General features: G+C 46.5%; 1 protein-coding gene across 4 annotated transcripts; it reads right to left on the minus strand.

The window, feature by feature from the left end:
- Positions 1-1,357: 1,357 nt before the first annotated feature.
- Positions 1,358-21,724, minus strand: LOC129833321 (transcription activator BRG1-like). Of its 4 annotated transcripts, none has more exons than XM_055897832.1 (31): positions 21,515-21,724; positions 17,221-17,478; positions 16,902-17,037; positions 15,511-15,921; positions 15,164-15,262; positions 14,340-14,896; positions 13,391-13,564; positions 13,103-13,279; positions 12,892-12,939; positions 12,429-12,559; positions 12,144-12,198; positions 11,409-11,672; positions 11,065-11,228; positions 10,753-10,819; positions 10,499-10,609; positions 10,126-10,368; positions 9,923-10,036; positions 9,658-9,765; positions 9,444-9,530; positions 9,278-9,324; positions 8,999-9,165; positions 8,561-8,724; positions 7,789-8,055; positions 7,253-7,330; positions 6,804-7,022; positions 6,421-6,692; positions 6,158-6,263; positions 3,354-3,455; positions 2,959-3,100; positions 2,343-2,479; positions 1,358-2,032 (listed from the first exon to the last, which is right to left on the minus strand). In XM_055897832.1, exons 2-31 carry the CDS (start codon positions 17,434-17,436, stop codon positions 2,000-2,002), a joined length of 4,896 nt encoding a protein of 1,631 aa, XP_055753807.1. In that variant the 5' UTR covers positions 17,437-17,478; positions 21,515-21,724; the 3' UTR covers positions 1,358-1,999. The 4 variants fall into 4 exon arrangements, with proteins under 4 accessions (XP_055753807.1, XP_055753805.1, XP_055753806.1 ...); XM_055897830.1 differs by having other exon boundaries at positions 6,158-6,266; positions 21,515-21,723; XM_055897831.1 differs by having other exon boundaries at positions 12,892-12,942; positions 21,515-21,723.
- Between the last annotated feature and the right edge of the window lie 52 nt (positions 21,725-21,776).

A 21,776-nucleotide genomic window follows, 5' to 3' on the forward strand; every position in this document is an offset into this window, starting at 1 on the left:
ATTGCTTTTAGAATTGTTTTACAATGTTCTGGCCTTGGACAATTGGATAAGGCCGAGATAAGCGATACGTTGGGTGGATACTGAATAATATATAGAAAAATGACTACATTGTCCTCAAATGAGAGATTGTGTCCGACACTCAAGGTCACTTCTGTTGGAACCTTGCTATCCATCTTTCTCTCATATGTCACGAGTCTTGGAGATATGACAATGTGAGACAACTTGTGCAGATACATGTTGAAACATAACCCCTGGTTGCAGCCCCTCCGCCTTGCCCTCCACTCAACCCCTCAAGACAGCTCACATCCATGACAGACCCCTTATTCATAACAGACCATCGCCTCTTCCTGCCTGCCTACAGTGCAGTGAGAGGAACTGTTCCATTGGTTACTTGGTTCTTCCACCCCTGTGGGGCGCCAGCTGTAAATCCTGTACACTGATCTGTTCTCCTGGTTTCAACACTCACATTCTTGTCCATCATCCATTATCTCTTCAGATTTCACCTCAACTTCACCACTTCTGACCATCATCCCTCCTAGCAAATAAGCTTTCTTATTGGAATGTATTTTTTATCAATGACAAAGTTAAAAAAACTACAAAATAAACTGCCCATGTTAACATAGAATAAGAAGGCTAGACAGAGGTTGGTCCCAGCGCAGTCAGAATCTCTGCCATCATGGTTAATGCGGTGACGGTAGCTCTTTAGTCACTTAAAATGAGTCGACAAACCATTTGAGGAGAGAACGGACTCCACTGCAGATCCATTCAAAAACATTCTACTGAAAAACGACTTTCCACACACAGAAAAAAAGTATTTGTCCAGGTGTTATGACATGAGCCCATGGCTGGAACAAAGCAGTGAGGGGGAGCGGGAAAACACAGCAGGGTCAGTGAGTGACCTGAGGAAGAAGAAACTGGTGTATATCTGAGATCAGAGGCATGGAAGCCCTGGTAGGATCTCACACACGCCCAGAGTAACACTGTTTGAAATACAACTGTGTGAGTGCTACAAGCCTTTAAAAAGCACTGTGGCCTAAAATACATAATTTATATAATTCAGTTTATCATAGCAAACTAGCATTCATTTAGTAGTCAGCATGTTTACAGTTGAGACTCAAGGAGAAAATCTTCAACCTAAACATCAACAAAACAGCTAAATCTTTAAACCATGGCTTTTCATCCAGAGGCATTCAGTACTGTTATCTGGTCAAGGTGAGAGGGCCATCTAGTGTACATACAAGATAACTACAATTAGTCAAAGATGGCTTAACAGTTCATTCCATTCAGCACATTTAGGATGCAGCAATCAATCATGTGTAGTGCATAAAGTGAATAAAGACAACAGCAGTGAGGAAAGTTTAATTACGAGACGCCTTTATTGTACTTTTTGGAATCCAGTGACACAGACGTGAGACAGAGTCCCGCCCTTCCCTTCTCACTCGTAGCCGGAGGAAGGCCTAAAGGGGAACGTACCGTTATCTCACTTGTATTCTTAAATTAAACAGAGATATAATAGAACGACACACCCAGGTGCATTTCCACAGACCAAACGACATGCATTCAAGGGACTTAGAAACCACAGCGACTCCGGTCACACAGCTCCATCTCAAAGGAAACAAAACGACAAAACAAACTCACTTAAAAAGTCAGCAAACTCTCCCTATGGTCCACGATCAGTCTGCTAATCAAACCCTGTCCACCTTAAATCACTTCCAGGAGAAAACAACAAGGCAAAAAGACATACAGTCCAGCTATTCATACCAGGATTGCCTGCTTAAATATGTAAGTGTTTTTTTTTGTTATCGTTTTTGTTTTTTTAAATTGATGGTGTATTTTAATTATGGAATACATTTGTCTCACTAAAAATCAGCTCATCTAGGTAAAACTAGGCCCCTCTCCACTGGCTTGTCTCCCTGCTATAGAATCTAGGTAAAATATATAAGTTCCAGTCGAGGGTGTCAGTGGGCCGTTGGTCCTCGCAGAACAGGAGTGGTTCAGTTCAGTTCTCCTCACTGCCGCTGGCCGAACCCGCCTGGAACAGAAGGCCAAAGAAAAAACACTTAATCCTTCAACCCAATACAACATAGCTTGTTGATCACCAGCCTAGTCTACTGTAGATGTTTAAGAATTGTTTTTCTTGTTTTCAGAAAGGTTAAGTGTTAAAGTCAATTCAAATAAAATACTGCTGGTTTGAGTTACACAAGTTAATCAGTGTTGCTAGACAGCCTTCAGTGCAAAGAGCTCAGAAGAGGTCAACTTCAGTCAGGACAGTAGACAGCTTCGAATGGAAGCTTAAATGGACAGTTAAGTAGCGTCTCAATGTATTTGAGCATGTGTCTTACCTCCTCCTGTTCCTCCTCGCTGTCGTCGTCGCTCACTACAGGTTTGGCCCGGGAGCCACGGCCCCTCCGGCGCTGGCCCTTCCCTCTGCCCTCCTTCTCCTTCCTCCCCAGCTTAATCTTCACCTTCACTGAACGAGCTGAAAGAGGGAGAAAGAAAGAAGAAGCATGGACACAAATCCATGAGTATACAATTCTTCAAAAGTTCAACAAATTATTAAATAGTTTAAAGGGGCAATCCCTGATTGCAACATCTATTTTTGGAATTTTAAATGAATGATTTACACCCATTGATTCTTGAAGAATATAAGTTATAAATGCCTCATGTGCTGAGTTAAATTGTCACATTCCACCAGAATCAAAAATATAAACTTGTTTTACTCCTTTGTAAACAATGTAATTGTAAACAAACACTGTACAGCCTCAAAACATGGTTAAAACTATAATTATGCAATCATAGCTCAGTCTATGAATTTGAGAGTGGTTTCAACAGCCCCATCAGTCAGCTATTTACCAGACACTGGGGGGAGGGTGGGACGCATTGTTGTTAGAATGGCAGATTGCCCTTTTAACAGTGGACTATGACACTAAGTGCATATGTAAATACTGTAACACTCACATTCAGACTCAGAGCCTTCGTCCACCTCCTCCTCTTCTTCCTCCTCACTGTCCTCTCCCTCACTCTCCTCCTCCTTCTCCTTTTCAATCTTCTGCCTGACGCTGGTGAAGACTGACTGTAGTACGATGGAGTCCTCATAGATCTGGGGGGTGAGAGACGCCACAGAGAAATATAGAAGATGTCAGCAGCAGGGTAACAGGCTACTGTGACATTTCTTCAGAGTATGAGAGGTTCCATTCAATTCACCATAAAAAGGTTGTGACAAGTCTCCTCGGATCTGTAATACATTGGGCTGAAACAGGCCCTTCATATCCCAGCACCCCCACAACGTTGTCTTATCATGCCCAACAACGGTCTGCCCTCCCCTCACTCCCTCCCTGTTGCCAGACACTCACCAGAGAGCCCTCCAGGTTGAAGGTCTGAGCGTTACTACACAGCAGCATCACATCCTTCTCCAGGTCATTCAGGCTGCGGTACTTATGGCTGCGGATCCTCTCCTGGAGGGAACAGATGAGAGGACATCAGAAAAGTCATCAGACCAGCAAAGCACAACACAGGACAGAGAAGATCAGGACTAGAAAGCTAGATGTCACTTGTCAGTCCCCTAACCTCCCATAAGAACTGTTTTACTGAATGCGATTCCCTAGTCGATTCCTGCGACGTCTAATACTAAAGAAGTCTCGATGTATTGCTCGCCTGAGGTAGATTACCTTATGATAAGCTGTAGACCACACTATCTACCAAGAGAGTTCTCTTCTATATTAGTCGTAGCAATCTATTTACCACCACAAACTGATGCAGCACTAAGACCGCAATCAACCAACTCTATAAGGTCATAAGCAAACAAGAAAACTTAAATGCAGGCAAACTTAAATCAGTTTTACCACATTTTTACCAGCATATCACATGTGCAACCAGAGGAATAAAACAAATTCTAATACCACCTTTACTCCACACACACAGATTCATACAAAGCTCTCCCCCGCCCTCCATTTGGCAAATCTGACCATAATTCTATCCTCCAGATTCCTGCTTACAAGCAAAAACTAAAGCAGGAAGTTCCAGTGACTCACTCAATATGGAAGTGGTCAGATGACGGATGCTACGCTACAGGACTGTTTTTCTAGCACAGAGTGGAATATTTTACGGGATTCATCCAATGGCATTGAGGAGTATACAACCTCATTCATCGGCTTCATGAATAAGTGCATCGACGACGTCGTCCCCACAGTGACCGTACGTACCGATCCCAACCAGAAGCCATGGATTACAGGCAACATCCCCATCGAGCTAAAGGCTAAAGCTGCCGCTTTCAAGGAGCGGGACACTAATCCGGACGCTTATAGGAAATTAAGCAAACCATCAAACAAGCAAAGCATCAATACAGGATTAAGATTGAATCCTACTACACTGACTCAGACGCACATCGGATGTGGCAGGGCTTAAACTATTACGGACTACAAAGGGAAACCCAGATGCGAGCTGCTCAGTGACACAAGCCTACCAGACAAGCTAAATGCCTTTTATGCTTGCTTCGAAGCAAGCAACACTGAAGCATGCACGAGAGCACCAGCTGTTTTGGATGACTGTGTGATAACACTCTCGGTAGCTGATGTGAGTAAGACCTTTAAACAGGTCAACATTCACAAAGCCACAGGGCCAGACGGATTACCAGGATGTGTACTCAAAGCATGCGCGGACCAACTGTCAAGTGTCTTCACTGACATTTTCAATATCTCCCTGACCGAGTCTGTAATACCTACATGTTTCATGCAGACCACCATAGTCCCTGTGCCCAAGGAAGCGAAGGTAACCTAAATGATTACCGCTCCGTAGCACCCACGTCGGTAGCCATGAAGTGCTACCCACCTGAACAAAAAGAACACCTATGTGAGAATGCTGTTCATTGACTACAGCTCAGTGTTCAACACCATAGTGCCCACGAAGCTCATCACTAAGCTAAGGACCCTGGGACTAAACACCTTCCTCTGCAACTGGATCCTGGACTTCCTAACGGGTTGCCGCCAGGTTGTAAGGGTAGGCACAACACATCCGCCACGCTGATCCTCAACACTGGGGCCCCTCAGGGGTGTGTACTTAGTCCCCTCCTATACTCCCTGTTCACCTACGACGCCAGCACCATCATTAAGTTTGCTGACGACACAACAGTGGTAGGCCTGATCACCGACAACGATGAGACAGCCTATAGGGAGGTGGTCAGAGAACTGGCAGTGTGGTGCCAGGACAACAACCTCTCCCTCAACGTGAGCAAGACAAAGGAGCTGATCGTGGACTACAGGAAAAGGTGGGCTGAACAGGCCCTCATTAACATCGACGGGGCTGTAGTGGAGTGGGTCGAGAGTTTCATGTTCCTTGGTGTCCATGTCACCAACTAACTATCATGGTCCAAACACACCAAGACAGTCGTGAAGAGGGCACGACAAAACCTATTCCCCCGTAGGAGACTGAAAAGATTTGGCATGGTTCCCCAGATCCTATAAAAGTTCTACAGCCGCACCATGGAGAGCATCCTGACCGGTTGCATCACCGCCTGGTATGGCAATCTGACCTTAAGGCGCTACAGAGGGTAGTGCATACGGCCCAATACATCAGTGTGCCAAGCTTCCTGCCATACAGGACCTATATAATAGGCAGTGTCAGAGGAAAGCCCATAAAATTGTCAGAGACAACAGTCACCCAAGTCATACTGTTTTCTCTGCTACCACACAGCAAGCGGTACCGGAGCGACAAGTCTAGAACCAAACGGCTCCTTAACAGCTTCTACCCCCAAGTCATAAGAATGCTTAACAATTCATCAAATGGCCACTGGACTATTATATTGACCCCCCCCCCCTTCCCCCCCCTTTGTTTTGTACACTGCTGCTACTCGCTGTTTATTATCTATGCATAGTCACTTCCCCCCTACCTACATGTACAAATTACCTCAACCAACCTGTACCCCCGCACACTGACTCGGTACCGGTACCCCCTGTATATAGCCTCGTTATTGCTATACATTGTTATATATATATATTTTTTTACTTTAGTTTATTTGGTAAATATTTTCTCAACTCTTCTTGAACTGCACTGTTGGTTAAGGGCTTGGAAGTAAGCATTTCACGGTAGGGTCTACACGTGACAAATAAAGTTTGATTTGATTTAGTCTTATAACCGATACATTAATGGGTTAGCGCCATACCTTAATCTTCCTGAAGTCGACAGGCTTGCGGATGAGCTCGTAGTACTCAGGCAGCTCCTTGCGGGATGGCAGCTGGATGAAGACTTCACTCAGCTGGCGCCCATTGCTGCTGTGAAATAGGAGAACAGGGAAACTCCGGGATTAGTCCACCTCAACATGCTCTGCTCTGACCATTACATGACAAAGTAGGTTGTCTATGCGTTTGTTGTCATGTGCTGATCTTCACTGAGTTGTCATCCAGACATAGGAGCCCACCAACTCACCCGTCCTTGTACTTGATGACAGTGTCCACCACTTTCTTCATCTTCTTGGTGAGGGATGGGGGGTTAGGGGACAGTTTTTCAGCCGGAGGGCGCCCGCGTTTCTTGGCCTTCTTGACCTCCTCGTCCTTGTCACGGCTGCGACCACCACCACCACCGCTGGAGCTGGGCGTGGCCGGGCCGGGCATGTCGTCACGGTCTCGCTTGCGCTTCCGGGTCGTCTTCTTGTGACGCACCTCCTCCTCGAGGTCCTCCAGATTACCGTCCTCTATGGCCTGTTGGAGGGGGAACCACACATCAGCATTCTAGGTCATAGACCATAGATCTGTTATAGGACTCAATTATTAGCTCAAATCTTTTTCAACTACAACAGTTGGATAGCTGACCTTGAGCCACTGCTTCTCTGTGAGTGAGTCGCTGTAGTCCACCTCCTTGCGCTGGCGAGAGCCGCGACCAAACATCTTCTCCTCCTCCTCCTCACAGGTGAGCCTCTCCACCTCGGCATCATCCTTTAGGATCCAGGTGGGTAGCTCGTCATCCTCCATCAGACGGGGCTTTCTCTTGGGGTTGCGGGCGTCCTCACGGCGCCGGTCCAGGTCCATACGCTGGAGGGGAGAGGGGAGGTACAGTGTAAGAAAAGAGGAAAAAGAACAGTTGAAGAATAGTAGATTTCCATCGTAAGTCTATACATGGATGTCATTTTATCAGACTTGAGGTCGTGTCAAAGCCTCCAACAGGGCAGTCTTCAGTCTAGAGATTGATAGTGAAGCCTCCAGTTGCCTCAAGCAAGACTCAGACTACATTACTCTAAATCTTGAAGAATTATGGGACTGACCATGAACTGGTCAAACTCCTCCTCGCTCCTGGCAATCATCTGGTTGACGGTCTCATCATCAGGCACCTCGTCCTCCTCCTATAGACAATCAAAAGGGTGAGCACAGGGCTGTTAGTGGTGCCTCAGAGCCACGTCTCTGAACTAGAATTCTTGAATGCTTATCAGTTATGTTAGTATCATATAAAGTGCATTGTAACATGTAGCGCGTGATGTATTGGAGTGAATATCCTACAATAGGTGTGATGCATACGTCTACCAGGAAACCACTGCTCCTACTAACTGTCAAGTATAGATAGTAGCCTTCCTAGTTGGAAGTCTGTTCTATGTTATTGAAAAAGAGCTTAATTAAATAAATAAAAAGTAAACATTTTTAAAGAAAAGGCAGGAAGAGGAGAAGAGGGGAAACCAAACCTAAAAAAAGGAACAGCCCCTAAATCCAGAAGGTAGAGAGGAGAGAAAAAAGTAAAGAAAGGTTAAATGGTAGGGAGGCGTGTGGGTGGTTGGGTAGTGTGGTGGACAGTCATGATCACACCCACCAACGCCCCTCCAGCGCGCCAGCCCCCCGGGGCCCCGACCTCGTCCTGTTCCTCATGCTCCAGGATGGCCTGCAGGAAGGCACGACGCTCATGACTCGACGACTTCTGGTCGAACATGCCGGCCTGGATGACCTTCTGGTCCACGTTCAGCTTGTACTTGGCCGCAGCCAGGATCTTCTCCTCCACACTTTGAACGGTGCAGAGACGCAACACACGCACCTCGTTCCGCTGCCCGATACGGTGGGCTCTGTCCTGGGCCTGCAGGTCCTGTACAGGGGAGGGAGAGAGAAAGAGAGGGGTGAGTGATCAGAGTTAGGGGGAAGGGCAGGACATGGGAGTTGGCTATGTTACCTCACAAAAATCACCTCAATAGCCACTAATCCTAGCTGTTTTCTAAATATACACTGCTCAAAAAAATAAAGGGAACACTTAAACAACACAATGTACCTCCAAGTCAATCACACTTCTGTGAAATCAAACTGTTCACTTACGAAGCAACACTGATTGACAATAAATGTCACATGCTGTTGTGCAAATGGAATAGACAAAAGGTGGAAATTATAGGCAATTAGCAAGACACCCCCAATAAAGGAGTGGTTCTGCAGGTGCTTCCTAAGTGGACAGTTTGATTTCACAGAAGTGTGATTGACTTGGAGTTACATTGTGTTGTTTAAGTGTTCCCTTTATTTTTTTGAGCAGTGTATATCAATAACTCCAGTGAGATTCCTAGATCAGAACACTACAGTAGACAGTAGAGGGTAATGAGCTGAACCTGATGTGGGTTCCAGTCGGAGTCAAAGATGACCACAGTGTCAGCAGACTGAAGGTTGAGGCCCAGCCCGCCGGCCCTGGTGCTGAGCAGGAACACAAAGTACTGAGAGGCGGGGTCATTGAAGGTCTTCAAAAGCATCCCACGATCCTCAGCCTTAGTGGTTCCTATGGAGACAAAGACCAATGGTGTTAGTTACCAGTTTCCACAGGACAACAGCAGGAGGGATATGCAAATAACATGAGCTCAGCTTGTGATCGTACATCAGCCTCCCCACACCACAATGTTGAGCCATTGTGTTCTAGTAAACTGCATACTGTAAGTACAAAACAAATCCTACACATAGTACTGTATTTCTCATAGCACAAAATAGTTCTGGAATTTGTCTTGAATTCATTTTCCCAGCACCAGACTAAATAACGTTCCTATCCCGCCTCTCACCGTCCAGACGCAGGTACTTAAAGTTGCGCCAGCCAAAGTAGTCCTCCATGATGGTCATGGTGGAAGTCATCTGACAGAAGAGCAGGACCTTGTGGTCGGTGACCATCAGCTTGGGCAGGATACGGTCTAGCAGTTCAAACTTCCCAGCGGCGCGGTACAGGTCAGGTCTGGAGGGAGCAGGGGACGAGAACAGAGGGGTGGATGAGGGAACGCGCCACACATAGCAAGATCAACCACAGCACCATGAAGCATCAACATGCAACGTCAGCAGATGCTTACCCAGACACTACGCCTCCAGTGAATCCCAAATGCTCAGAGAAGGACTCCTGTGAACAGAGAGTCACAACTATTCAGTTAAAATGAGAAGCTTTAACCACAATCTTACACTTCAGTCAACATCTCTTCTCAATTCATGGAAGAGTTGAGGTAGGCCCTTGCACTGTACCTCGATCTGCTGGAACATGTAGGGATGGTTACAGATCTTCCTCAGTTGCATGATGGTGTTCATCAGGGTCTTGGTGCCTCCTTTACCCTAAAACACAACATTCCGCACTTAATCATCCTGTAGTACCCATCTAAACAGCCCAGTATAACTGACCCCCAGTCAGTTGTTAGGGGGTGTATGGAGAGCAGTGAGCGGGTTCTCTACTCCTCCTTACCTTCTTGTCTTTCTCAGAGCCGTCGGTGAGCAGCACACCTTTAGCCTGCATGTGTCTGTACAGCACTCTCTGCAGGGCCGACATGTCACACTTGATCACATACTCCACCTGCGGAACACACACACACACACACACACACACACGGAGAGAACAGGTTAAAACATTGCATTGATTGGATAGATGAGTTTAAAGTACTGAAAGAATCAATTGATTGATCTTTATTGTACTTGGAGACTGAAAGCCAAGTGATTGACAGGAGTCAGACCTTCTCAGGCAGCTGGGACTCCACTTCCTTTTTCAGTCTGCGCAGCAGGAAAGGGCGGAGCACTTTGTGCAAACGACGGATAATCAGGATGGTCTCTTCCTCGTTCAGATCCACCTAGGGTCGAGAGAGAGCGGGGTATGAGTCCAGCCATTATGACCCCAATGTCTCCAAAACACCCCTCTCCACAGCCCTGACTAACTCACCTTCTCTCCGGTCATGGCGAAGGGGGCGTTGAACCACTGCTCGAAGGTTGTGCAGGACTTGAAGATGGTCGGCAGCAGGAAGTTGAGCAGGGCCCAAAGCTCCGGCAGCTTGTTCTGCAGCGGAGTGCCGGTCAGCAGCAGACGCCGCGGGGCCAGGTAGTGGGTGTTCAGAACCACAGTCAGCTTACAGTGGTGGTTTTTCATACGGTGGCCCTCGTCCACTATCATGTACTTCCATCGCAGCTGAGAGGGAAAGAGTACAGTGGCGTGAGAAGTTGAAATGGAAGTTTCCATAGGTTTACCTGTCTGACTAGGGCCATTTCTAAGGCGGTGTACTATTTGCACAGGGTGATTTGAAGAGGTGGGTCCCTACCTTAGCCAGCACTTGCTTGTCTTTGATGATGTACTCGTAGGTGGTGAGCAGTACGTTGAACTTGCCGCTGCGCAGGATGGGGAGGAATGCCCGGCGAGCTTGTGGTGAGCCCTGGACAGAGACATAGTAGAACACACATCAACTTTACATCTACAGAACACTATAATCAAAGGATATTCACATGTACATGCGGACCACCTACTACGCAATTGTCAAACTTCACCCTGGAAGAAGCGTTGAAAGGGGCTACTCACTTTGTAAGAGACTTTTACCACAGATGGAGCCCACTTATCAAACTCATACACCCAGTTGGACAGAGTTCTGAAAACAAAGACGGGAGATAAATTGATAAACATACACTTGCTCTGTCCACCTCAAGTCGCACTGACATAACACAAGGTAAAAATATCTATGACCGTGGAAAATACCCATAACAGCCCTTCTGGGCTTGTATCTGTATAATTACAGGAGAAAACCTTGATTGAAACAACAGAAATAGTGAATCAGTTCCGGTCCATAAAGGAGCTGAGTACCAACTAGAGGAAAGGAGAGGCAGAGGGACTCACGAGAGGGGCACGATGATGAGGAAGGGGCCGTTGATGCGCTTGTGCTCCATGAGGTAGGTGATGAGGCCGATGGTCTGGATGGTCTTGCCCAGACCCATCTCATCAGCCAGGATCCCGTTCAGGTTGTTATTGTACAGAGACACTAGCCACTCCAAGCCCTTGATCTTAGAGGAGAGAGGGACACACACCAGTCATTCTACTGTCTCACATGGTCATCAGGTGTGTGTGTCATCTCTTCTTTTTTGACACGTTACTTCTTGTAAGTATTGTGAAAGGTAATGACACACTACAGCATGCATTGTGTATGGGAAATCATGTTACTGTGACGTGGGTAGACTGTGTACCTGGTAAGTTTTGAGCTGCCCGTTGACCAGCAGTGTGGACTGTTTGTCCACCGTCTCAGTGACGGCGTGGGCCACAGCGTAGTAAGACTGCAGGCCTCGGGCGAACGCCGCCTCGGCACTGTTATACTCATCATCCACATCCTGCTTGGCTCCCTCGATGATGTAGCGGACGTCGACCTCGTTCACGTCCTCTGTGTCGGGGTCTGGGATCTTCTTTTTCTCCTCGGTGGGAGCCTGGGAAGGCTGGGGCTCCTCCTCTTCCTCCTGAGGTGAACGGAGCAAGAGGATGGACTCAGATACAGATGCCACACAGCCTGGCTCAAATTGTCTCAGCCAAGGTCAAGTCAAAAGACATGTTATCGAATCAGAATAAAATATTCTTTATGGAAACTAGAACACGGCTTGTCCCATGAACTGGTCAGGATTAAGATTAATCTGAAAAGATCTCCGTTCCAGTAAAGATATTTACAGCACAATATGTTTGATTTACATTAATATAAGCTTCATAGTACACAATGCAGAGAAAGGGTTACATTAGTTTGGGCTTGGCAATGGCTTGGTTTCTGATAGCCCAAGGCAAGAGTGGTACGCCTCTGAACAGACTCCACACGCAAGGTCTCATCCACGGCGGTCTGCTTACATTTATTTAAGGCGACTTGAGGTTTACGATATACATATATTAAAAGGGGAAAGTGGGGGGTAAGGAGAGAGCATTGCGGTCTCTAAGGTACATACCTCCTCTTCCTCTGAGCCACTGTCCTCGCTGTCTGAACGAGGAGCCACTTCATACCTGCAGGAGAAAAGTTAAAATGATTAGTTGTGATGCCTGATGTCATAGTTTTGAGATGACAGTGTTTATGTACTTATGGCTAAGCAACAGTGTGAAAGGCATTTAGAATTGTACAATGTTCATCCTTTCCAAAGGAAAATGGTATTTCACATTCCTCAGGCTCTCATGTCGTCATTATTCCCACAGTCGGGTAAACAAGCGTGTCTCCTAGCAAGCTGTGTTTAACTGACCCAGGGTTCATCTCCAGCCAGGTGTCCAGCTGGCCAGCCCGGGGCGCGTCCAGCCCCGTCAGGATCTTCCCACTGTCTACATGGATCACCTTCACAGGCAGGTCACTCATCTGACTGGTCTCGTCCAGAGGCTGAGAGTAGAAGAGGGAGTGAGTGAGAAATTGACTGGAAACTGTGTGATATATTACCTGTCAATATGATCATTTCATGGTAAATTAAACAAGTATTCCTGTGGCCTTGTGAAAAACAGGGAGCCTGGAAACAATGCTACTTTTCAGTTTCTTATCAACACATCACGAGGCAAATGGCCTATTAGTTAAAATGTTGAATGATGGGGCTTACATTCATAAATTATATTGTCCTTCATGAACTGATGGCAGAGAAGATGACTTTGTAAAAATGCTTGGTGGGAAATTGTCTGGATTTTATCGTACCAAATCTTTCACTGGGATCTGAAACTCACCTCTCCGTCAGGTCCCAGGGCAGGAGGCTGGCCCTCCCCACTCTCTGGCTTCTAGAGAACATGAACATCAGTTTCTCATATTGCAATGATAGGCTCAACAACGGAAACACGGGGGGCTGCATATCGCAGTAAAACACAAGGTAACACAATACAACAAATGGAACTTCAGAAAGATGCACTTTCAACATTTGTCCTTGGCCTCATTCTTCACCTTCTTTTTCTTCTTCTTTTTCTTCTTCTTCTTGTCCTTGAGGGCCTGATCAGCCTTGTGAGCTCTGACCAGATCGGTGAGGTTGGCCACGTACTCGTCTGTCTGCTGCAGCAGGTAGGCCAGACGCTTGTCTTTCTTCTGGTCAATGAGCTTACGGTAACCCTCCTCATCTTCAGCCTAGGGAAGGACACACACATTGACGAAAGATGTTAGAAACATTGGGTGTGAGAGTAGATCTATGGATATTTAATAGTGAGTGTGTAAACGGGCACGCAGCTGTGTAGTCACCATCAGCCTCCTCATTCTCTCCTTCTCAATGCGCTCGTTCTCCTTCTTCTGCTCGCGCTCAGTGTTGGCGTGGTAGGTGGCCACAGCTTTGGTGGCCTTCTGGAGCTTGGCTGTGATGGAGCGGTGGTACTCCTTGAAGTCTTTAGCATGCTGCAGGATGCTGTTAAGGTATTCCTGTACAAAAACCTCTGAATATTAGTGTCTATACAATACAACGCAAAGCACTGGAGGTCTGACAGGAATGTGAGGATCACCTGACATCTAGGTTGGGAACTTTAGCCCCGACCCCTCTGTGTACCTGGCGTTTCTGTCCCGACCCCTCTGTGTACCTGGCGTTTCTGTCCCGACCCCTCTGTGTACCTGGCGTTTCTGTCCCGACCCCTCTGTGTACCTGGCGTTTCTGTCCCGACCCCTCTGTGTACCTGGCGTTTCTGTCCCGACCCCTCTGTGTACCTGGCGTTTCTGTCCCGACCCCTCTGTGTACCTGGCGTTTCTGTCCCGACCCCTCTGTGTACCTGGCGTTTCTGTCCCGACCCCTCTGTGTACCTGGCGTTTCTGTCCCGACCCCTCTGTGTACCTGGCGTTTCTGTCCCGACCCCTCTGTGTACCTGGCGTTTCTGTCCCGACCCCTCTGTGTACCTGGCGTTTCTGTCCCGACCCCTCTGTGTACCTGGCGTTTCTGTCCCGACCCCTCTGTGTACCTGGCGTTTCTGTCCCGACCCCTCTGTGTACCTGGCGTTTCTGTCCCGACCCCTCTGTGTACCTGCCGTTTCTGTCCCGACCCCTCTGTGTACCTGGCGTTTCTGTCCCGACCCCTCTGTGTACCTGGCGTTTCTGTCCCGACCCCTCTGTGTACCTGGCGTTTCTGTCCCGACCCCTCTGTGTACCTGGTGTTTCTGTCCCTACCCCTCTCTGTACCTGGTGTTTCTGTCCCGACCCCTCTGTGTACCTGGTGTTTCTGGCGTCGTTTACGCTCCTGTTCAATCTTCTGTTGCTTCTCCAGTTTCTCTGTGATGCGGGCCTCGCGGAGGGACTGGCGCTTGCTGCGCTTGTAGGCCTTAGCGTTGAGGGCTGTCTCCAGGGCCGTGTCACGACGCATACACACCACTACCTCCTGACGCAGCTGTCTCTGGAAATTGAGCAGCCTCAGGGCCTTGAGCTCGATGTTGGCTTTGGTGCGCAGGTCTCCGGCCAGAGACCCTGGTAGATGCTCCAGCTCCTGGATACGGTGGGTGATACGAGCCTGCAGCCTGTACTCTCTCTCCTGGAGGATCTCCACTGGGTCCAGACCACGGGGCTTCTGGATGGGCGTGATGCGGTTCTGTTTCTGGTGTAGCACCATGGGTGGGGGCTGGGGGGGCTGCCCAGGGGACTGGGTCTGGGGGGGCATGACCGGGGAGGCAGCAGGGGGCACGGAGGGGGGAGCAGGGGAGGGTCTGCCAGTGGGCTGAGGGGGAATCAGCTTCTGGGGGGCACTGGATGGAGCAGCAGCATTCACCATGGGCCCTAGAACATATGGCATTGAAAGAGTTATTAGTTCTACCATTGATTATACAGTGTTTTGGTGCAATTATTATCTGTTTAATATGTGTGTATTCCTTGTTTAATTTTTATTTAACTAGGCAAGTCAGTTTACAATGATGGCCTACCCTTGTGATAGGTCTGGTGAAATTATCAGCACAGGAAAAAGAAGAACATGGACTAAAAACACTATAGACTAGTGCCCTCTCACACACAGGTGAATCACTGCCCAGGTGTCAAGAGGAGGCTCACCTTCGGGCCATTGTTTAGGGGGTCCATTGGTGGGCTGTCCCTGCATACCAGGGGGAACACCTGAGGGTCCTGGAGGAGGCAGGTTCGGGCCTACCATTCCTGCAAGATGACATTAGAAATGATCAGACACTGCCTGGGCATTCATGCCTACGGAAGTCTAGTTAACGTAGAAAATGGTACCTGAACTGAGAACATGTGTTCAAGTTTCACCACCAGGGGTCCCCGTTCAGCATTCAAATTATATATTTTCTTTGTGTGAGACAGACAGCATTTGTGTGTCATTCATAGGGTTGCAAAACTCATTGACAGGCTGTGTAGCATAACTTTGTACACCCCCCCCCCCTCACCATGAGGTCTGTTGTAGTTTGCTGGTGGCTGTCCAGGCCCCGCCCCAGGCCCAGAGGAAGGGTGCATGTTGGGCATCCCTGGCTGCTGCTGCATCCCTGGCATGGGCCTCTTGCCCTGCACGGCCATTTGCAGGTGGTCTGGCAGGGGCTGGCTGCGAGCCAGCATCTTGTAGGCCATGATCTGGGCCCTGAGCTGGTGCAGCTGGTTTTGGTTGAAGGGGGTGGGTCCGCCTGGCCCAGAACCACCACTTGGACCTGGGACCCCAACGCGGTTCTGCTGGCCCATGGCCTGGGGGTCACCGCCCTCCATGGGGACACCTGGGCCAGAGGGCATCATGGGGCCGGGGGGAGGGCCGTTGGCTGGCACAGGGCTGGGAGAGTGCTCAGAACCCCCCAGTGGAGAGGGGTAGCCTGGGGAGGAGAGACAACAGAACAGGTGAGAAAAGTAATCTTCCCTGGGAATGGTAGGGTATGACTGTCCCTTTAACTGAGAACAGTGGGAAACTGATTTGAATGACTAAAATAATGGCTAGATACATTGAAAATGGTGGCGAAATGGATGCCAACAGACCAGGAGAAATGTTAACCAAATCCAGACTGGTATTTTGATTATGAGCTGGACTGGCGATACAAACACTTTGCAAATCAGTCTCTAACAGACATGCACACATTACAGCTGAGCCTCACGCTTTGTACATATTACCTCAATTACCTCAACACCCCCGTACATTGACTCTGTACCAACTGTATATAGCCCTGCTATTGCTATTTACTGCTGCTCTTTATTATTTGTTAATCTTATCTCTTACTTTTTTTAAAGGTATTTTCTTAAAACTGCATTGTTAGTTAAGGGCTTGTAAGTAAGCATTTCACTTTAAGGTCTACCTACACCTGTTGTATTCGGCGCACGTGACAAATACAATTTGATTTATATTTGTCACCAGTCAATACAGGATAGAAGAGTCAACAGAAAAACACCCTCTCCTGTGTTACAGTATTTCAACAGCCCCTCTGTCCCTCTCTCCTTGGTGACTGAGTAGTTTTGTAGCAGACAGCTGCCACCGGCATTGTCTGAAAGGGGAAGCTTCATGCCCCGCCCCTCCACTGAGCGTCTGCTGCTCACGCTACTCAACAAAACGACAGAAGTGAAAGAGGAGAAACTAACTGGTTGAGGTCACAGTACAAGTGCACACGCGTCTACACGAGTTAGCATTCTCTTCTCAGGTAATCAGCTTTAAAAACAATTGTGCTTAACTCTAAAATCATACGCACCATATTTAGATCATATGGAAAGCTAATAAGTTAACCTTTTGTGTAAAGCTCCTTCAATAACGGAGTCAATGTTTCCTCTATCCTCTATGCAATCTAATCAGTACCCCATGGTATGGTACCTTGGGAATGTTGGTCCATGGGGCTAGGAGGGGGTCCCATCCCAATATGGCCTCCACCTGGTCTCATGCCCATGCTCTTCATCGGTCCATAGCGAGGGTCATCAGACATGCCCTTCTCATGCATGCCTTCCATAGGCTGGGAGGAGACAACACACATTAATACATTGACATAAGATTGTCCTACTTAGATAGCACATACATTTCTTATGTACAGTGAAGGAAGAATAGATGAATGCTAATCTAGTATAAAAAAAAAGTTGTATGTATAAAATGTTACCGCATACATCACATTTAAGGATATGCCCATTGTCTGTCTTACTTTGTGCATCTGATGCATATTCTCCTGAGGATATACTGAGGGCCCCTGTTGTGGGTGGGAGTGCCCAGAGGCTGGGGGACCTGGGCTGGGTCCCATCATGCTATGAGCAGAGCCCGGGGAAGGGCTGGGGCCCATCATTGCTCCTGGAGAAGGCCCCGGTCCTGGGGAGGGGCCCGGCCGAGGCGTCCCTCCCATGGGGGGGTCTGGGGTGGACATCTCTCAGCTGAGTCTGAGAATGTGACAGCACCAAGCTCCACTCTGCAGAGAGGACAATTTACAGAAGATACTGAGCAAATTGTAGTTGACAATTTTGCAATATTTGTTTGCGTTTGTTGGCTGTACCTGCACCAAATCTCCAGTGGTTTTCCTTCATAGCTTATCTTTTTTTTTTGCAATTTAATTTCCATGACGGATCAAAAAACATGTTGTTTTCTCATGACGCTTGTCCCTCTGCAGCAGACATATGTTATTATAATTACATTTTAAGGCTTGTATGAATATCCTGCTTAATATAATATTTGTGCCATAAATACTTCAACCAGTAAAATGGCTCTTTGGCTAGCTTTTGCCACAGCATTTATCAATGAGTGTTAGGATTCTGGCTAACAATTGATGCACCCAAAAAAGTTATTTTGCAAAGACGACAACCAAATATAATCTTAGCAACTTCTCAAGCAAGAATCAAAACATAATTGTAAGCGTATGAGAACCCCAAAAAGTGATTTTGTTCAAAAGTAATAAAAAAGTAAATCTCGGCTATGTTGAATGGGTGCAGATGGCAACAGATTCTTACTGCAGCCAAGAGACACACACATATGTGTGTAACGCTAGTGTTTCATGTACTGTAAAAGGGGCTATAGAATCATGAGATTCACAATAAATATTGTATCGGCACCTAAGTATCGTGAGGTCCCTGGCAATTCCCAGCCCTCGTGCGTACCAGATGATCTCTATGTAGCCATCATCCACAAATGGACTTTGTGTTCTCTGAGCTTTGGGTTCTCGGATGTGCCCAAATGACCCAAAATACACCAGCTGGTCTGAATAACAAGATCCAATTCTCAAGATAGCCTTTTTGTAGTCATTTGAGTATGTTTTGTGTTAATATGCACAGCTGGCACAAATATACACAAGTCGGATTAGAAAATAAGACACTAGACTGGTTGAACCTGAAAGCACAGCTCACACATCTCCTGAGTTAGTTAATTTGAAAGCCAGTTTCTGCTTGTCACAAGGTGGCAAATTTTGCACAACTTCATTAAAGAATGAACATGGTCCACACACACCAACACAGTCCCAAAGAAGGCATGATAATGCCTCATCCCCCACAGGAGGCTGAAAAGATTTGGCAAGGGCCCTCAGATACTCAATAAGTTATAGTGCTGCACCATTGAGAGCATCTTGACAGGCTGCATCATTGCATGGCATTCAAATGCAAGGCACTACATAGGGTAGTGTGTAAGGCACAGTACATCCGCCGACCTCCCTGAATTCCATGACCTCTATACCAGGCGGGGTCAGAGGAAGACCCTAGAAATTGTCAGACTCCAGCCACCCAAGTCATAGACAGTTCTTTCTGCTACTGCACAGGAAGCGGTACCAACGCTGGAACCAACAGGACCCTAAACAGGGCCCTTAACAGTTTCTACCCCCAAGCCATAAGACTGCTAAATAGTTAACCAAATAGCTACACAGGCTGTCTGCATTGACCCCCTTAAGCACTAACTCTGACTCATGATATACACTGCTGCTACTGCTTATTATCTATCCTGTTACCAAGTCACTTTACCCCTACCTATATGTACATAGAAATCTACCTCAATTCCCTCGTACCCCTGCACATTGACTCGGTACGGGTACCTCTGTATATAGCCAAGTTATAGCCAACGGGTTCCAAATAGTCAAGACTATCTATAGCCTATTCTTACTGCCAGATCTGTTTTTCCCTATCAGCCACTGTATGTGCTTCAACTGTTTTGTTTAAAATGTATTTAGACGCCTGTGAGCTAGGGTCTCTTTTTAAGGGGGGGCCTATAATAAAAACAGTTATAAAACACAAATAGAATTCTACAATTATTCCGCAAGACACCAGTACCAAAATGATAGCCTACATCGCAATGCCTACAAGTTGATGGGCCATTGTTTTATTTGGATAGGCCTAAATTAAACATTGAATTATTAAAATGATAGGCTACTTGAGAATTTAGGCATCTTTGAATACACACATGGATTTCAATAAACAAACATAAGACTGTTCTATTCTCTTTGATTTAGTTCCTATTGGAACTCAGACCATAAACAGAATGGATGACATACTGACTGAACTGAATGATGAATTAAATGTTGAAATATGTTGGAATGATGAGTTGCACGCATCGTGCATGCTCTGCACGTTATTTGGCTAGTAGGCAAATAGGCTTACATTAAGGTATAATGAGTATAGTATGCATGCCTCCAGAAGGGCATCTTCTGAGGCTGAGGGGTGCTTTTCCTAAGGCGCATAGTGCTGTGGTGCTGCATGGAGATCACAAGCTCTTCAACTGGGCAGCTATCACACAATGGAGGGAATAGCCTACATGGAGACTACTTAAGACTACTGCAACAGAGTTATTGTAAAGTGTGGGAATAAGATCATGCTAGACTTAGCCTACGTTTAACCTCTCCCTTGTTCATTTTAAAGGCCATATGTTCATGACCCGCGGCTACTGCTTATTATCTATTCTGTTGCCAAGTCACTTTACCCCTACCTAAATGTACATAGCTATCTACCTCAATTCCCTCGTACCCCTGAACATCAACTCGGTCCGGGTACCTCTGTATATAGCCAGGTTATCATTACTCATTGTTTATTTTGGCTATTCCTAGTTATTATTTTTTATATTTTTCTCTGCACTGTTGGAAAGTTAGTCTACACCTGTTCGTTGTGAAGCATTTGATTTGTTGAAAGACACCAATGTTATGTTTAACTTCAGTTTGCACAGGCCCACCTACAGACCTCTAGATGATTACATAAAGAGTGACCCGTCTTTGATAATACAACCCATTACCACAAATACATTGCAAAGGGTATACTTTTATTAATAATTGCTTTCCTCAAATATAATAACTGCACCTAGATAGTTGGAGAGAAATATGCTCTAATGACTAAATATTTTTCCCAGTGTGTGGCGATTGACAGAATGAGGAGAGTTCTTGTTTGGAAACCTTAGACGAGGTGATTCAGATGATGCTGCCCAGCAGCAGCTGCATGCATAAAAAGAACCCCAATACACTCCCGACAGAAGAAACAAAATAAAAGGTAAACAGCAACCATGATGTGTGGGTAAAGTTGTCGACATCGTGACATTCATGTTAGTGAGACGAGAAACGTTATAGCTAACTATTTAAACGATTGATAGTGGAATCTATTGTCGTTCCTCCTCACTAGAGATTGAACAGTTATGTCCAAGGAGTGATGCATTCTCTTTGGTGAGACAGTAGTAGCTTGGTACTGTAAACCCGCTACCGGCGACTTGACTTAAGCTAGCTAGCTTTAGTAAAACACGGATATTTAGCTAGCTAGTGGGACATGGTTGCAGTTGGTAATCGTAGAAATTGAATTACGGTAGTTAACTGGGTAACGTTAGCTAGCTAATTAATTAAAGACTTCGTTCGTTGACTACTTGCTAAATATTTAGTTATAGACGCTAACTAACCAATGTTTTTTTTAACAGTTTAAGGATGCTAAGCTAATGTGGTGTACGGTGTAGTTAGCATAGCTTGGCTAGAAAGCTAGCTATGTATAGTAACTCAGTTCCGTTTACAACACAGGTCAGAAACCATTCACTCATGTGATGTGCTAACAAACATTGTTTTCTAGCTACATAAGTGTATAAAATTAAAAACACAAAGAAACACTGCCAGACAGTTGGCTAACGTTAGCTGGTATAGTCTCTACTAGCCGAACATGCTGTCGTTACAAAATGTATGGTGAGAATTGGGATATTTTGCTGACTTTGGAGATGCAGCAAGAGAGTAAAAGTTAAACAATCCTTTCAGTTGATTGATCCAACCTGCATCCCGTACCCCCGCTCTAGCTAGACAGATACATTTACCAAAAACACAATTCATTCATTTCACTCTGCCGCCAGTCTGCACTGCAGACAAGACTAATAAATATGTCGGTCTAGATGCTAACCTTCCTTCCAACCCAACGATAAGCAAAGGGTATTAGAAACTGAAATTACGTATCAATAATCTGAATAAGGATACCATCAACGAAGTATTAAAAATAAAACTGTTGAATCTGACTTACATTGAAATCACCCTTTGCCGATAGGTCCCTTCGATTTCCAACGCTAGCCAGAAACAAAGAGCGACCTAGCCTGTTAGCTTTTTTTCTCTCACCACCCCCACTTCTTGTCTGATTGTATCGCCAAGGAACGGCCTTCACTACAGCAACCGTGATACAAGAGCGCCCCCCCCCTACACGTTCATCCCCCACGAACGACTGGAAAATGAACGCATGCCCAGTCTAGGCCCCATTGCAGAGAAGAATGCGGGCGAAGTATGTCGAC

Source organism: Salvelinus fontinalis, chromosome 34 (assembly GCF_029448725.1).
Source record: "Salvelinus fontinalis isolate EN_2023a chromosome 34, ASM2944872v1, whole genome shotgun sequence".
Classification (NCBI taxonomy): Eukaryota; Metazoa; Chordata; class Actinopteri; order Salmoniformes; family Salmonidae; genus Salvelinus; species Salvelinus fontinalis.

Excerpts from the sequence above, each read along its gene's own strand:
- LOC129833321 (XM_055897829.1), bottom strand. The coding sequence starts at position 17,436 with ATGTCCACCCCAGACCCCCCCATGGGAGGGACGCCTCGGCCGGGCCCC. Across the intron at positions 12,560-12,891 it reads CCCTGGGACCTGACGGAGAG|CCTCTGGACGAGACCAGTCA; the intron begins GTGAGTTTCAGA and ends TTCTACTCTCAG. Across the intron at positions 3,101-3,353 it reads TCAACCTGGAGGGCTCTCTG|ATCTATGAGGACTCCATCGT; the intron begins GTGAGTGTCTGG and ends CTCACCCCCCAG.